Raw genomic sequence first — 15191 nt, forward strand, 5'->3', positions numbered from 1 at the left:
ACCTACAGGAGAAAGCCTCCATCCTCTCCCATCCTGTCCCAGTCTTTAGTCTGCAGCAGCAAGCTCTTTTTTTAAGAGATGCAATAGTCCTGCCCAGCAGATGTGGTACCGTCATCTTCTGAGAAAGAGCTTCAACCCAGCAGAGTTGGTTGGGTATTGGCAGAGGTTAGTTGGTGTCTGAGAACTGCCCTGCAAAGCAGTGTTCTGTGTGAAGTCATTCCCCAGAAATGGGTCCAGTGGGGACCCATTGGCTTTTGGGGCATTAGAGGCAAGATTTCTTGGAGCAGACAATGAGGAGAGCACACAAATATCCAACAGAAAAGCCACAAAAGGTACTTTATCTCCAGGGTTTTTGCCTACCTTTGGGCCTGCCTGGATCAATCTCTATGGCTCACCCAGGAACCACAGCCTCATTGATGACCACCAGGAGCTTAATGAAGGTTTTGGAGAAGGGGTCTCCTTCAGAGGACGTCTCTTCCTTGAGATTGCTGTGGAGATACTTTCAGGAGGAGCCCGTGAGTCTAAGTTTTCAAGCATTATCAAGGATATAAACTTGTCTTCTAAAGATAAAGCACTCAAAGGAAAAGACAAAACTGACAAAGCAGGAGAGGACCGAAAGTCAGCTTCTCCTTCAGACAAGATGAACTCAACTGAAGTGGAAGTTGAGCCATTTGATGTACCTTTAGAGGTCAGTATGATATGAAGAGATTGGTTGTCATGTATCTCTAAACCTCCAATCATGGCACTGGTGTGATTATTTGTGGTCAGGCCATATAATACTGCTTTTTGTGCTCCATACACTTTCTCCATTCTTTTACAGTCTTGGGACTTCCCCACAATAATACAGCACAAATGGAGCATTAATGTGTACCTGTAACTCAAAAACCTCTCAAGTAGGATTTGGTTCATAAAATTTAGTCTCCTGTCATATAATTCCTTTTGCACTAGCTGCATCCACATGTTCCTACTAGAAACTTATCTGATATAGTATCTGCTAATGGACAGAGAACCAGTGAGGACAGCTGGGAATTACAAAGCCTGACTTCCTGCATTCATTCAAGAAAAACCAGAGTTGTCAGTCAAAGTCAAGAGAGAATCTTTGACATAAAATGTGTGCAAACGCAGAGAGAGAAACATTCTAGCTTGATTTAGTCTCTTCCTTTACTACTGCATTGCCAATGTGGTGCTAGTGTTAGGCTGATAATCCCTTTAGATGAAGAGCTGAAAATCATGTGCTCAGTTTCAACCAGTGTTAACCTATGTTGTTTGCCTAATTCCACCTGTTGTAGAGGATTACATAATGGGAAAATCTGCACTATGGTGCTTTGAGAAGGTTGGGCAGTTGTGGCAGGGTGTGTGGGCTTTGGAGCTGAGCGAATGTTTGAGCTTTAATTCTCAGCTCCACCACGTCACTCTCTGGGAGCAGCAGCAACTGCTGCATATGCAAGCTCATTTATTTTTACCCAATAAATAGGAAAAAAATATTCTCATAACCAATTTTCCTCCCAATTCACTATATCTACTACAACTATCTGACAGGAGATTGTGGTGAGAGGGATGGGGGATTGGCCTCATCTCCTAGTGAACTAGCAAAAGGACAAGGGGAAATGGCCATGAGTTGTGCCAGGGGAGGTTTAGGGTGGATGTCAGGAGAAATGTGTTCACTGACAGAGTGGTTAAGCTTTGGAACAGGTTCCGCAGGGAAGTGGTGGAGTCACCATTACAGGAAATGTTTAAAAAATGAGTAGATATGGTGTTTTGTGACATAGTTTAGTGGGCACATTCAGTCAAATTTGGACTTAATGATCTCAGAGCTCTTTTCCAGCCTTGATGATTCTGTGATTCTATGTCATTGATCAAAACTCTGTCTTTTGTAGTGGGAGTTCCAGCTCACTTCTTAAGATATTTGTGTCCTTTATTAGCTCTGATTCTTGGTCTTTCCACTCCATCTCTACAAGTAACTAGGAGAGGAGCAATTGTTCTTTGGTCTTGAGGCCTAGCCTTGAGAAGTGCACTTCCTTGACCTTGGCATTTCTGGCCTGAGGGCTGGCTGGGGTGGGTCAAGGAGTGTGTGAGCATTGGTAATTTCTAGCCAGTAGGGTGAACTTGTGCTCTGCTGTTATTTTATTTACTCATATAGTTGTAAATTACCTCTGTCTCTCAGTTCTTCTCTGAAGACTAATAGAGATGACATTCAAGACCCTTATTTTCATATAAATTTTCCTTTATATGCAAGAAATCCATTATTATGAGTAGCTCAGACACTATGGTCTTGGGCCTGGCTAAATACCCCAGGTAGAGAAATAAACCCTGCTGTAACACCCACCAACAAAAATTAATAGTAATAATAAGAATTCATTTCCAGCTGCTGTTTCTCAGTTTCCAGTAGAGAATACATAAAAGGCAATAGCATGATACAGTGATGCTTGATATTCTTTTAGTTTTGACATTCAGCGATACTTTGTGCTCCAGTAGACAGTAATTGTATTTCCACTCTTTGAAAGGAAAAGCAGGAACTGGAGACATTACCAATAATGCGAAAAATGTCTCATAGAGCCCCTGAGACAACAGAGGCAAATTATCCATCCCCACAGCACAACTTTATTGACCTATTCTGACAGCAAGAAGATATTAAAATTTGTTTTCTTTATAATGGGAGATAGATGTATGTGTCATAGTCTCTGAGCCTTGGCTTTATTAGGGTTTCATGTTGGACAAGTATAAAAAGCTAAAGTTACTCTGGAGCTGCAATCTGAGCTGCTGACTGTGATATATGATTCTGCTAATCCTTTCACTGAAGACCTATGATATTTTGCTGTGTATAGCACAGGTTTTTCAAAATGAAATGATTATGGGCTGTGTCAAAAACTGTTCCTGCTTTGCAGAAGTCAGGGAAACAAATATTCATGTAGAGCTGATGTTTTATTCATTGCCTCGCTCACATTGTAGAAGAATTAGGGCTGACCTTGCCTAATGGGCCTCAGTTTGCAGGTGTTGTGAAATGAGAAGGGTTTGGACGGGAAGAGCACAACAGTTGGGGTGTACATTTGGGGAGAACTCAAACCATGAAGTATATCTCCTTTGAGCTTAGTCTTGGCTTGGGGTTAAAAACTTTTTTTGTTAATGACCCAAGAGTATCAGAAATGTTAGCTGGCTCTCCCTGACTGAGAGTCCGTGCCAGGCACAAGCAGATGCTGAGTTTCCAATGGGTGTAAACAGAGCACAGCAGAGTATTAAAATTCAACAAAAGACCACTGCACTTCTCCTTTATGCTGTAAAAAATAGTAGAAGATAAAATAAATGCCAACATTTTCCTCCTTCTTCCAATAGATCTATGAAGAAAAATTTGAAGAATTCCTTCTCTTTGGGACATTTTTTGAAGCCACAATGATTGATAGGAAGTTTGGGGACAGACCAATAACCTTTGAAGTTTCTGTTGGTGAGTGTGTTAAAGCCTTATCCAAAAGAGAGAGGCAGCCTCAAGAGCAAGGGGATGATATGTGTTACTGACTGATGTGTCTCAGGGCTCAAGAATCAGCTTCAGAGTAGAGCTTACATTTGAGTTAACCCTGATTATCATTTCTCTGGATAAAAGTCAAGCTGAACATACTGATGTCTATCTGTCTTACTCCCCAAATGTCCTGTCTTAATGCAAATCCTCTCCCCCAATACGTACAGCAACTTAGCCAGTATTAGCCCTTTTAATCACTTGGGTTATCAAACTCAGATAACTGACTTCAGGCACAGTTCATTCTGTGATGTCCATTTTGATCAGTTCCTGGCTGTGAGGGAGCCCTTTGTGGGGGATGATCCCCATCCATTGTCTTGTCAGTGAGTTACCTGTGGGTCTGTGAGTGTGGCAGGGGGTGAGCTACAGCCAAGACTCAAGTTGCAGGCACCACCTCATTCTAACATCCTCCTGGTAAGTCCTTTCCTCTTTCAGGGGAAAGCAGGACCATGCTTCATGAGCTCCTCATTGTGGAGTAAAATTATCCCTTGAAGCAGACAAAGGGGAAATGAAGACATTTTCATGAATATTTTCAAAGCAGAATAACTTTCTCTTAAGAGTGGAGCTTGAATTGGTCTCATTTCCCTTGCAGGGATTTGATTCTCTCTGTACCAGACCCACCAAGGGTCCTGGTGCACAGTGGCACTTCCAGTCTTTGTGCTCGTGTCCATGACTGTGCTCAGCTATAGGGCTATGTATGCAGGGAGAGATGCTGTGAAAAACAGGGGAATCAATGAGTGATACTGATTCCTGCTGAAACTTAGCAGGAAGCTGACCTGAGAATGACAAGAAACTCATTTAAATAGTTGGGCAAGGAATTATAGTGATTCTTGGCAGAATTAATACTAAAGATGAATCTGGCCCTGAATTCTGGACCTGAACATCTCTTAGGCATCTGTGTAGCTGAAATTTGGACCCAAACTTGGACAGTTGTCATTATTTACATGAAAGGCTGAACCAAAAACCAGATCAGGATGTCATATGGGGTGATTCAGCACATTCTTTTCCTGCAGGGAATGCTTTCTGTCTGTCGCTTTTAAAATCTGTAATTATCAGTTTGATGGATGTACCTCTTTCCCAGAGCAGATAATTGCCCTTTAAGGCAAAATCCTTTTAGGGAAGATGATTGTATCATTAGCAGAGTTGTCTGGCATTAGGCATGAGGCCTCAAAGCATTGTTATTACTAACTCTGCAACCCTAATGTGCAAAATTTACTTGTCTGAAAAAGAGTTTATCACTTCTGAGATCAAACTTTGAAATGATCCTCCATATGTTATGAAGAAGATATTTTCTAAGCGAATCAATCCCATATCAGGGCTCCTGAGTATAGAAATATCAACAGCAGTGTTGTTTTGGTTTCTGTATTTCTTTACCAAAAGCTGAAGGTCCTGGGGGCCAGCAATCAGAGGATCACATCACAAGCAATGTGATATGCTACGTGTCTGTCACATGGGACAGGCAAGGAAGCACTGCTCTAGAACCTGACATTCCAGAGACAAACATAGCCTGTCACAACCTTTATAAACTGTGGTGTGGTTAAAACAGCTGAAAGAACGGGAGGGGACAAAGATTTTCCACAGCTATGACTGGCCATTTTCTTTTTTTAAAACCTCATTCATGTTTACCACCTCCTGTAACCCTGGGTCTCTAGGTAACTTTGGAAGTACCACTGATGGAGTGTCAGCAGGAGCTGGAGGGAAAAAGAAGACCCATAATGGAGAAGCAGAAGAAAGCCTCCTGCATGAGGGGGAAGATGACATTTCTCAGGACCTTGGAATACCCCTGGTATCTACCACACCCCCTGAGAAGCCCCTGATCACAGGTGGGAACAGGTGAGGATCTGTGTTTCAAAACCTCATCATGTAGGACTCTAGTTCTTATTTTATTATCATGTGGGACTCATGGATGACCCCAGGCAGCATTAAAAAGTTTGTGTGAAATGGAAGCTTTCAGGTCCTCAATTACATCTTTCACAACAGTAAATTTTCTTGTCTTCACCGAAGTGAACAGGCTCTGAGCTATTTTATCTGCATCAAATCTTGGCCTCACGCCTCTTGAATCCTTTCTGAAAGTGTTGTGTGTTACACCAGCTGTACATTGGAAAGCTACAGCAAGATGCAACTTCTTCAGTGCCATCCCTGGTTTAGGGTCCCACACTATGATCACAAGTAACACCCAGCCAGTGTCCAGCTCCAGAAGCCCAATGTCACAGGTGAAATATTGAAACCTGGTCAAGGCAATGTCATCTTCCCAGAACACTTTCTAGAGCTAATAGTTATAGATACAGACTTAAATAGCAATTAGTAGCAGAAGCAGGAGGAAATAGGCTTTGAGCAAAGAAATGGAGCAATGGATGAAACCATACAGAACAGATCTTCTAAATAACCCTGTTTATAAACAGAATTGTAAAGTTTAATTCATTTGAAAGATGCTAATAAAAAGAAAGACTTTCTTTGTTGCTTTGGTTGGTAGAATCCCCAGTATTGGTGACTGCCAAGACTAGATGGCACTTCTTCCTTTAGAAGGCCAAGCAGCCTACAGATATAAGGACCAGGAGGAAAATATTGACCTGGATCTGTTTGGTTTTTGGATGTCTCTAAATTTAAAAAGCACTTTCATTCTTTTCTGCAATCAATGGCTCACTTAGATGAAATAGGAGTTAGTGAAAGAAAACAAGAATAAAAATATCATGATAAAAAATTCTGGTTTTGCAGCAAGTAAGAAAAGAGAGGAGAAAACCACTTTCTATCAGTGCTTGATAGAACTGCAAATTTGGGTTATTATCTTCCCTGAGAGAAGCTAAGATTTTTTAGTTTTCCCTTAACAAGAATTTAAAGAACCATTGTAACAGAATGAATCACTCTTCAAATCATCTATTTTCTTCTTGACTTGCTCCAGTATTAATAAAGTTTTCTCTCATTAAAGATCCCTTTTCCTCAAATTTATGTAGAATGCTGCATCTTTTATTCCCTCCTGTGGTATTTAAAACAGTTTGGTCAGCCACAGATCAGTTAATGAGTTTTTCAGTCTTCTCATAATGATGTCTTGGTTGTCTCACCACTGGATATTTTTAGTATTAATAAGCACTTAATGGGATATCCAGTACTTTAGATAAACTGCATTTTAGATTCATAAAAGAACAATGGAAAACAAAAAGAAGAGTATATTTTGGAGATTAAAACCACTAACTAATTAAAGGAACAGGCAGAGCAATAAGACTTCTAGAGCAGACACCATGAAACTCCCAGGAGTTTTCCACATTTTTGTCAAAACTTAAACTAAGGATAAGCTAAAACTCAAAAAGAAATTCCTCAAAATTGTGATAACGAGAATAATAGGCATGAATTTTCAGTTTTCCATGTGAATTTTTTCACAGCTATATACTCTTCTTAGTAAATCCAATTAAATGTTCCTAAGCTCTGTGAATTTCAGGTTAAGAAGTTCAGGCCCTGAGAGATGATTGAATTGATTTTCTCTTTTCTGAAAGCACCAGAAGTAATGACACCCAAGGCCTATGTATCACTGCTGTGCACAAAATTCAATGGGTTGAACCTTGTTGTAGGTTATTGAGGGGAAAGTAAGTGGAAAATTCTATTTTGATATCACGTAGGACAGTAAAATGACATTATAGGGAAGACATTTATCTTTTTAAAAGGAAAAAAAATCACACTTAAACCTCTTTGGGATGCGAGGAAGTTTGGAGTCATTGATATGACAATCAAGAACAAAAAGTGATTTGGTTTCCATGGTCTTGGCTTGGTGATCCAACATGTGGCCAGTTCTATCTGAAATCACAGAGACTATCTGAGGCCATTAGAGCCATGGCCAGAGGAACATGAAGTGGTTTGCAAATGGTCATACACATTTAAAAGGTCTCCACTGTCCCACCATTGGTATATGGAAAATGAGGAGACCTCTAAATCCAGCGTGGCTGAGCAAAGAAGTTTCATAAGACTCTAGTATTTATATAAAGGAGGACAATGTGCTTATCAGGTACATGGACTTGGCATGGTACCTGTGCAGATCTAATTGAAATATCAGCTTTGTGGCATGTCTCAGAGACTGGTTTTTCAGTTCAAGTCACTCCTGCAGCTGAACACACAAAGAAAGCAGAGATACAAGAGTCAATATGACACCTTGGACTTAGGGTCAAAAGTGTTAGAAGAGAGAGCAGTGGATGCATTTTATTGCTGAGTTATTATGAATTTGATATTGCTTTTACTAAGCAGGCCTTGCAGATCAGTTTCTGACAGGGAATGTCAGTCTCCACAAACTCTGAAAAAGAGCATCTTGTGAAAGGAATGTGGTGTTGAGACTGCCATGGCTCTTCCACCGTGCAGTGTGGATCAGATATTAATCTTTGCTCCTTTTCCCCTTGTAGTTTCCCACCATTAATTTCAAAGCTTCCCTGCATGCTTTTTTGTTTGGCTTTTCTCCCACCCTGGAAAGCACTGAAATGAGATCCATTGACTTTAAATTGTTTCTCCTCAAGGATCTCACTGGTAGCATAAAATTATATTTGCATTTGCCCTTCCCAGGATTTACTTGTTAGTACGTGAGAACACGTCCTGTTGTGCCTACAGTTTCTATGCTGTGAGAGCACCAAACAACTTTTCTTTGCTCTGCATTCCCTTGACCTGCTCTGTCACCTTCATGATCTGCTCCCCACCTTGTTTCCACAGGAACTACCAGTACCTGCCATATGATGAGAGGAAGCCCTGTATCTGTGTAAAGAGCTACTGGGGCAGCCAGACCTTTCGGCTGTACTCTTCCAACACTCTTGAGAAAATGGCAGATCACCTGGTAAGTGACAACCGTCCTCCCAGGCTCTGTATTCAGCCAAGTATAGCAGTGAGAGGCCACACTTCCCAAATCAGACCTCCAAAATTTCCCCCAGCTGCATTTCTTGTTGTTCATTTTGTGAGAAAGGAGTTGATATAAACCCTTTCCTTTTCATTTCCCCCAAACTGCTTTGAACTATTAGAGCTGCTCAAGCGTTCCTGACCACAACAATTATTTTTGGCCTTAGGTCTGCTTTCTTTCATTAGCAAAGTTTTATTCTTTGAAAAACATTCAAATAATTAAATTATGAGATACAGAGTAATTTTTTCTCCTATGGCTCTTTCTGTAATGTCTTCTTGCCTTATATTTATGCTGGGCACTCCTTAAAGGACAATATTTGCTCTTAGTTTTCCTAAAACACTGACAGAGAGAGAATGGCATATCATCTCATGGGCAGTCACTCTGATGTCCCAGTCACTGTGTTTTCCCATAATGATGGTTTTATTCTACCTTTGTTTAAAGTTGACTATCAACAGTCTCAAGAAAGTAGGTTTTGTTGTTTGGTTTTTGGGGTTTTTTTAAGTGACTCCTAATGTTGAATATTTTAATGTGGGGCTCCCAGATTAAGTGTCTGATTCATCCCTCATTTATCCATATACATCTCATGAGGAGCAACACTGAAGTCATACTTATGCAAGGTTGTATCAGGAGAAGAAAATGACTTATAACCAAACATCTTAAACTCAGGTATCTGAAACATTTGAATATAAAAATGTGGGGAGATAATGTTTGTCAGTGCACCCCAACACCCACAGGCCTTGCTGAAAATCCAGATATTTATTTTAGCTTTTAAGAACAGACTCCATTCCTCATGGATAACAGTAGGTTTTGTGATGGACCTTACATATGGATTCAAGTGGCCATTGAATTTTAAGATGTTAAGTCCAGCAACTTGCTAAAGTTAAGCAGCAGGATTAGAAAAAGAAGCAAGAAGAACTTTTTTTTTTTCCTACCTAGCGGATAATGTTTCCAAATTATTGATCTTCCTCAAAGAACTAAGAACACAAAGTTGCTCCAAGCAGTAATAGCTTGGACAAGTAATTGGAAAGACTGGGAAAAGGTCAAAATATATCATGCTGCTGGAGTCTTTTATCTGTGCACTTCAAGTATAGTGATATATCAAATATTCTTTCTGTCAGGCCGCAAAATCACCTCCCTCATTTTTGCTAGTCATAAATGGCACTGTAACACCGACAGAATGACAAAGTGCCCTCCTGTGCATAATGGCTTTCTCATGTGTTTTTCATAGGAAGAATCATTAGAGCAAGTAAAGGACTTGATCAAGGTTTCAGAGACTGCAGCTGAGGAGAAAATGAAGAAGACCCTAAATGGTTTTATCAATCAAAGCAGGTAATAACCTTTACTAGATGCATACAGAAAATTAAATTTAATGTTGGCTACAAATTCAAGGCTAGACAATGAAACTGATGATAATTTTTAAAAAGTACAGTAAACTTACTGAGCTATATATTTTATTTATTTTGCTGTAAAAGCAAAGACCCTCCCAAATTGCAGTTTCTATTTAGACAGAGAAAATATTTATTGTCATTTTCCATATTCAGTATTGACAACAGATGACTGCCAATCATTGTCATATTATTTTGGCTTTCAGAACTCTAAGAACACATTGTATAGGTGATAAGTAGGATTTAATAAAGTGTGTGATAGATACACTGTAAAAAAATAAAAACCAATCACAGTTGATATAAAAACAAAGGATGCCATATATTGGTATAGATCCAGTGGACTCTGTATCAAATTGCACAATTGGGCTCAAAAGAGATCTAAGACCTTATTTCTAGATACTATTAATCCATTACTGGGAAGTGTGGTGCAGAGGTTTTGGACTTTTTTCCTTTAATCTTATAGGTACATAACATTTTAGAGATTTTCCACACCTTTGTCTTCTGGTTCATGTGCTGCAGCAGACACAGAACATTCCAATGTATTTTAGCACATTAGTATTCTCACATTAAAAAAACCAACATGTATAAAAACCCTGTTATTCCTGTGTCCTAGGGCGTTCATGGTCATTGCTGAAAAGAAGCCCAAAGGGTTGAACTGCACTGCTTTGGACAAAAAGAGGCTCATGCTGTTCAAGCAAGAGCTGGTATGTGCTGTTCTTTTCCTATAAGCATTGATGCAATGATGATTACTAAATGCACACTGTTTGGAGTTTTTTCCCTTATTTTCTATTTGATTGCACCATATGGGAATGCTTTGTAATACATATGAATATAGTATCCATGAGCATTTATTTTAATAAATCCCACTGTGCTTAATAAAGAGTCATCAGATACACTAAAATGAAGATGTTGTTTTTAAATACCAATAAGGCATTATAATAATGAGATTATTTTTCCTGTCCATGCATCTTAAAATAGAATGATGCTGAGTTGAGTGGAAAAGCACTAAATTTACAAATTTACTACTGTGGTGGTGCTGAACTTCAAGACTAGTAAAGTCTGGCCTTTGTAAGGACCTTAGGAGGAGGACCTTACTGGACCTAGTAATCTCCTTCAGGGAACCAGTGAGAAGAAACCAAACTGGGTGGAGGTCATCTGAATATTTATTACTTTTTTTTACTGTTTGTTACTTTTACTGTTACTTTTGTAGCACAAAAGATTGTGCCTTCTGTCTGGATCAAGGCCCAGTAATTCCAGGTGACAATCACATGTTTTTTGGGACTTCCATACATGCAGCATACAAAGACAAAAGGGGGGACATTCAGTTTTTATATTGTCCAGCTCCAAAGAGTTGATCTGTTTCTGTTGTGACAAAGAAACATTGAACAAAGTGTCTCCCATCTTCTCTTTTCAACTTGAATCAAAGACTGTTTCTCTTCCACTTCAGACTACTTGATAACAGATGAAAAGTGTATATTGTCTTTCCTCACTGCAGGAAGCAATGTCCAGTGATGCCAAGGGAATCATTCAACAGCAGAAAAAGAAGATGTCAGTGGATGAAATGATTCGTGAGACTCAGAGCTTTATAGATAAAATTAGATTCTTGGTTGATGAGGTAATCCACACAAAATTCAGAAATATTTGACTTTCATAATCCCATGTGAATAATAACTTCTGGCTTGGTTATCCAAAGGGTTCTCCTTCAGATATCTGGACCTTATTCTCTTTTGCATTAAATGGAGCTGTTATCAAACCAGGGTAGGAAATATTGGGCTGTGTGGTATGGAGAGGATGCACCACAGATACATATTTTTTAATAAGGTCATTCCATGCCTGGTGGCTTGAAGAAGCCAGCTTTCTGATATGAAATGTCACCACCTGTACGGACACCTGTATGGATTTGGACTGCTATGAGCTTGGGATGCCTGAGAATAACAGAAAAATTGATATATTGGTTTGGGCCAAAATCCAGCCACTGGAGAGCTGTGCCTCTGAGAGCTGCCTGTACTAGCAAACCAAAGAGGGCCATGGCTATTCCCTAGCACAGAGAGCAAGTGGCACAGTGGCATGGTTTGCATCCTACACACAAATTCTCTTCCTTCCTAAAACAGAGTGACCCTGTTTGCAGTTCCTTCAGGGAACAGCCCCTTGGCTGGTCTTTTTTTCAAACCACACTGAAGGTTTGTTTGGGGAACATTATCTGGGACAGGGCAAGGCAGTCTCACTGAGCATTGTCATAAGCAGAAAAGATGATCATATGCCAGTGTTTGAGCTTGGTCCTGGTCCTTTTTGGTTTGCTGATATAGATGAAATTGGTGGTATTTCCATGCTAGTTACTTCCATGGTCTGTGGTTATTTGCTGGGACAGAGCCATACTCAGATTCTTAATTTTAGTTTCTCCTTAAATTACTTATGAAGTAATCCTGAATAACTCCATAAAGCTCTTTACCTTCAGCTGTGATTAGAAATTGAGGTATGGATTGCAGAGCATGAAGTGACAGCCTCATTTAACTCAGAGGCATATCTGCCACTCCAAAGGAGCCATGAGGGCATCAGCTCTTACTCTTAGTAATAGTGTTTCAACAAAAATACGATGGTGGTGGGTCATAGAAAGAATTCAGTTTTAGTTCAATATGCCTCATTTAACAGCCGCAGAATACAGTGCCTGATGTTTTCATCTGGATGATCAGCAACAACAAAAGAGTTGCATATGCAAGAGTCCCAGCAAAAAGCATACTCTATTCCCCAGCAAAAGAGCAGAGAGGCAAGGACTGTGGGAAGATTAAAACTCATTTCCTGAAAGTAAGTCTGTGGCACACTGCAAACACAGGTAATGTCTGGGGAGCATTTGGTATTCAGATTTCTTCCAGAGATAGTATTTTACAGATTAATCTTTGTAATGTATAAATATGCACAGATTTGTATCCACCATTTATTAATATTTGCTTCTTACATTTATGCTTGTAATTTTTAATCACTCTATCATTGCCAGGTTTTGATGTATGAGTAATTAATTTCCTCACTACTTGTTATGGCAAGTATAAAACATTGTTCATCAATGGCTGTATACATAAACAAATAGAAAAGGTACAGCCTCTTTGCTGACAAAAACATCCAAATGCAGCACACAAAAGCTTGTGAGGAGACTCTGGAGAGAGCAGCACTCAGCAACTCAGTGAGGAAACCTAGGTATTCAGGGTAATACAGGAATTATTTATACTTTCTATTTAAAACATGCTGAACTTTGCAGATCATATGTCCAAAGTACTGTTTTGGGATTTTTCATGATAAAGGAAAGCCCTAGTGGGTATATGCCTACAAAGGCAGTGTGACCAGTAGTACCTACAGTGGAATATTGTGCAATGTAATTGTTACTGTGACCGTCAGGGAAAACCCAAATATTCCAGACAACAGTAACTTCATATAATGAATTTTTAGTGGCTTTTCACCTTGGACTTCTGGGAATACTCTCATAAAGTAGAGCTAAGGAGCAGAAAAAAACATCAAAGATCCAGAGATACTTGCCATAGGTACTTGCTAAGCACAGTACTATTTGCCTGCATGAAATAAAATATTCTGCAATTAACTATCCAGCCCCTTCAGTATCAAGAATTACCTTAGGAACAGACAATACTAAACTCTGAACTTAGCAGATCTAAATGAAGTGGGAAGGAAGAAAAAGGTCAAGACTAGAACATTCTGTTTTCTGACCTGCCCAATGGCACAATATTTTTAGTAATACATGGGACTAACTACTGGATACCAGCAAAACTGCATGAAGTGGAAAGTGGGCTGAAGTCTGGGCAAAGCAGGGGATAAAATAGCACTTATATGTGTGCATCTGTAAGATAATCTGTACAAACCTGCGCATGTTAGGCAGTATGCAGTTTACATAGGCTGTTAGTTGAGCAAACTACTAATTCCTTCACTAAGAATCCAGAAGTTTCTTGTGCTAAATGAGTTTCAGGGCCACTCACTGTGAAGAAATGCAATTTTTCAGTGTATCAGCTAGAGAATGCTTTATTTGACTCTGGCTTGGTAAGACTCAGCACCCAGGCATCTCTCTTGAGCTTGTTGGTAACATTGGATCTTTTCTCCAGCTCCCAGGCAAGCGCCCTCTGGGCTGGACTGTGCAAGCAAAGGTGGACATCTACCTATGGCTTGGACCTAGCAGCTATGCCCACAGTGCCATGGAGAATTTGCCTGTAGGATATGAGATTGAACTATCATCTAACACCAACTCAGGACACAGTGTTCTACCCTCATCTGCTTGCTTGCTGTATAAAAGTAAGGCACTCTTTCTTCTCCCTATTAACAATTAAGAGAAATGGCCCCAAAAGCTCTAGTTCAGTGTGGCACAACCCCTGTATAAAGTAACTGTACTAAGATGATAATGGCTTTGCTTCTTCATCAGAAAAGACTGGCTTAATTGCCAAGTCATCATTCTGCCACTGACACTTTGTAGATGTCAGGGAAAGAAGGAATTTTTCACTTGCAATTTCTGTTCCCTATCCCATGCATCTGTCTCCTTGTAGAGGAAGCATCCCTCAGTTCTCCAGATGATGCATAGAACACCTAGTAGATAAGAGTGATGTCAGATAATAAAAGTTGGCCAATAAAAATTGGCACTTAATAGCCCTGCAGTAGAGACCTACATAATTGATTTTAAATTAATTCAGATGTCTTGCACAACTTCTGAGTGTCTCAGGTGCTTCTTTAGTGAGACAGCACAAGCAACAGCTCCCCTTGTCAGATCCTGGTTGGAGAGCAGCTGCTGACTCTTCCCCTCCTGCCTATGTGCTGCACTGTTTCCATGGAGCTGATGCTGCTGTTTTCTCTGCCCTGATGCAGCCCTGCACCTCTTCCAGCTGAGAGCCCACATGTATCAGGCCAGGGGGCTCATTGCCGCTGACAGCACTGGACTTTCTGATCCTTTTGCAAAGGTTACTTTCACATCACACTGCCAGACCACAAAGGTAAATCCCAGAGCCTCTTTTTGTGACTGAAAACTCTTTTTTTGCTTGTTGTTAGTTTTTTGGTTTTTTGTTTGTTTTTTGTAACAAATAAGGTATGAAAAGAGAAAAGCTTGGTTTTGCAAGGAGGTACCTAGCAGGAAAAGTGAGATGCTCGCTGTTAAAGAGCAGACCCTGAAAGTCCACTGCGAACAGGCAGAAGTTTACGTGTTACCCACTACTCTAACAAGAGGTGCAGCAGTACTAGTTTATTTTAGCTCAGGTATCAGATTCTCTGGGACCACTGGGACTTTTAGCAAGCGTACCTTTCTTCACATCTTTATTTCTGTGGTTTGAATTTGGACTGTTGTCATTGCTAGGTATAAATGTGGGTATGAGGATGAACCCTCATGGTTCTCTTTTCCTCTAGCCTGTGCATTCAGTCACTGAGCAGAGTGAGGGCCTTTCCATGGCTTCTGTAG

General features: G+C 40.1%; 1 protein-coding gene across 1 annotated transcript in view; it reads left to right on the plus strand.

Annotated features, from left to right (window-relative positions):
* The window catches only part of FER1L6 (fer-1 like family member 6), a 66194-nt gene that overhangs the window by 20716 nt on the left and 30287 nt on the right, over positions 1-15191 (plus strand). Inside the window, exons 11-20 of the mRNA XM_041407571.1 lie at positions 348-688; positions 3331-3439; positions 5161-5341; positions 8192-8312; positions 9601-9701; positions 10371-10461; positions 11253-11372; positions 12407-12559; positions 13858-14044; positions 14609-14733. Coding sequence (XP_041263505.1) covers positions 348-688; positions 3331-3439; positions 5161-5341; positions 8192-8312; positions 9601-9701; positions 10371-10461; positions 11253-11372; positions 12407-12559; positions 13858-14044; positions 14609-14733 — 1529 coding nt within the window. The remainder of the gene's footprint in view (positions 1-347; positions 689-3330; positions 3440-5160; positions 5342-8191; positions 8313-9600; positions 9702-10370; positions 10462-11252; positions 11373-12406; positions 12560-13857; positions 14045-14608; positions 14734-15191) is intronic.

Source organism: Onychostruthus taczanowskii, unplaced genomic scaffold (genome assembly GCF_017590055.1).
Source record: "Onychostruthus taczanowskii isolate IOZ18803 unplaced genomic scaffold, ASM1759005v1 scaffold27, whole genome shotgun sequence".
Taxonomy (NCBI): Eukaryota; Metazoa; Chordata; class Aves; order Passeriformes; family Passeridae; genus Onychostruthus; species Onychostruthus taczanowskii.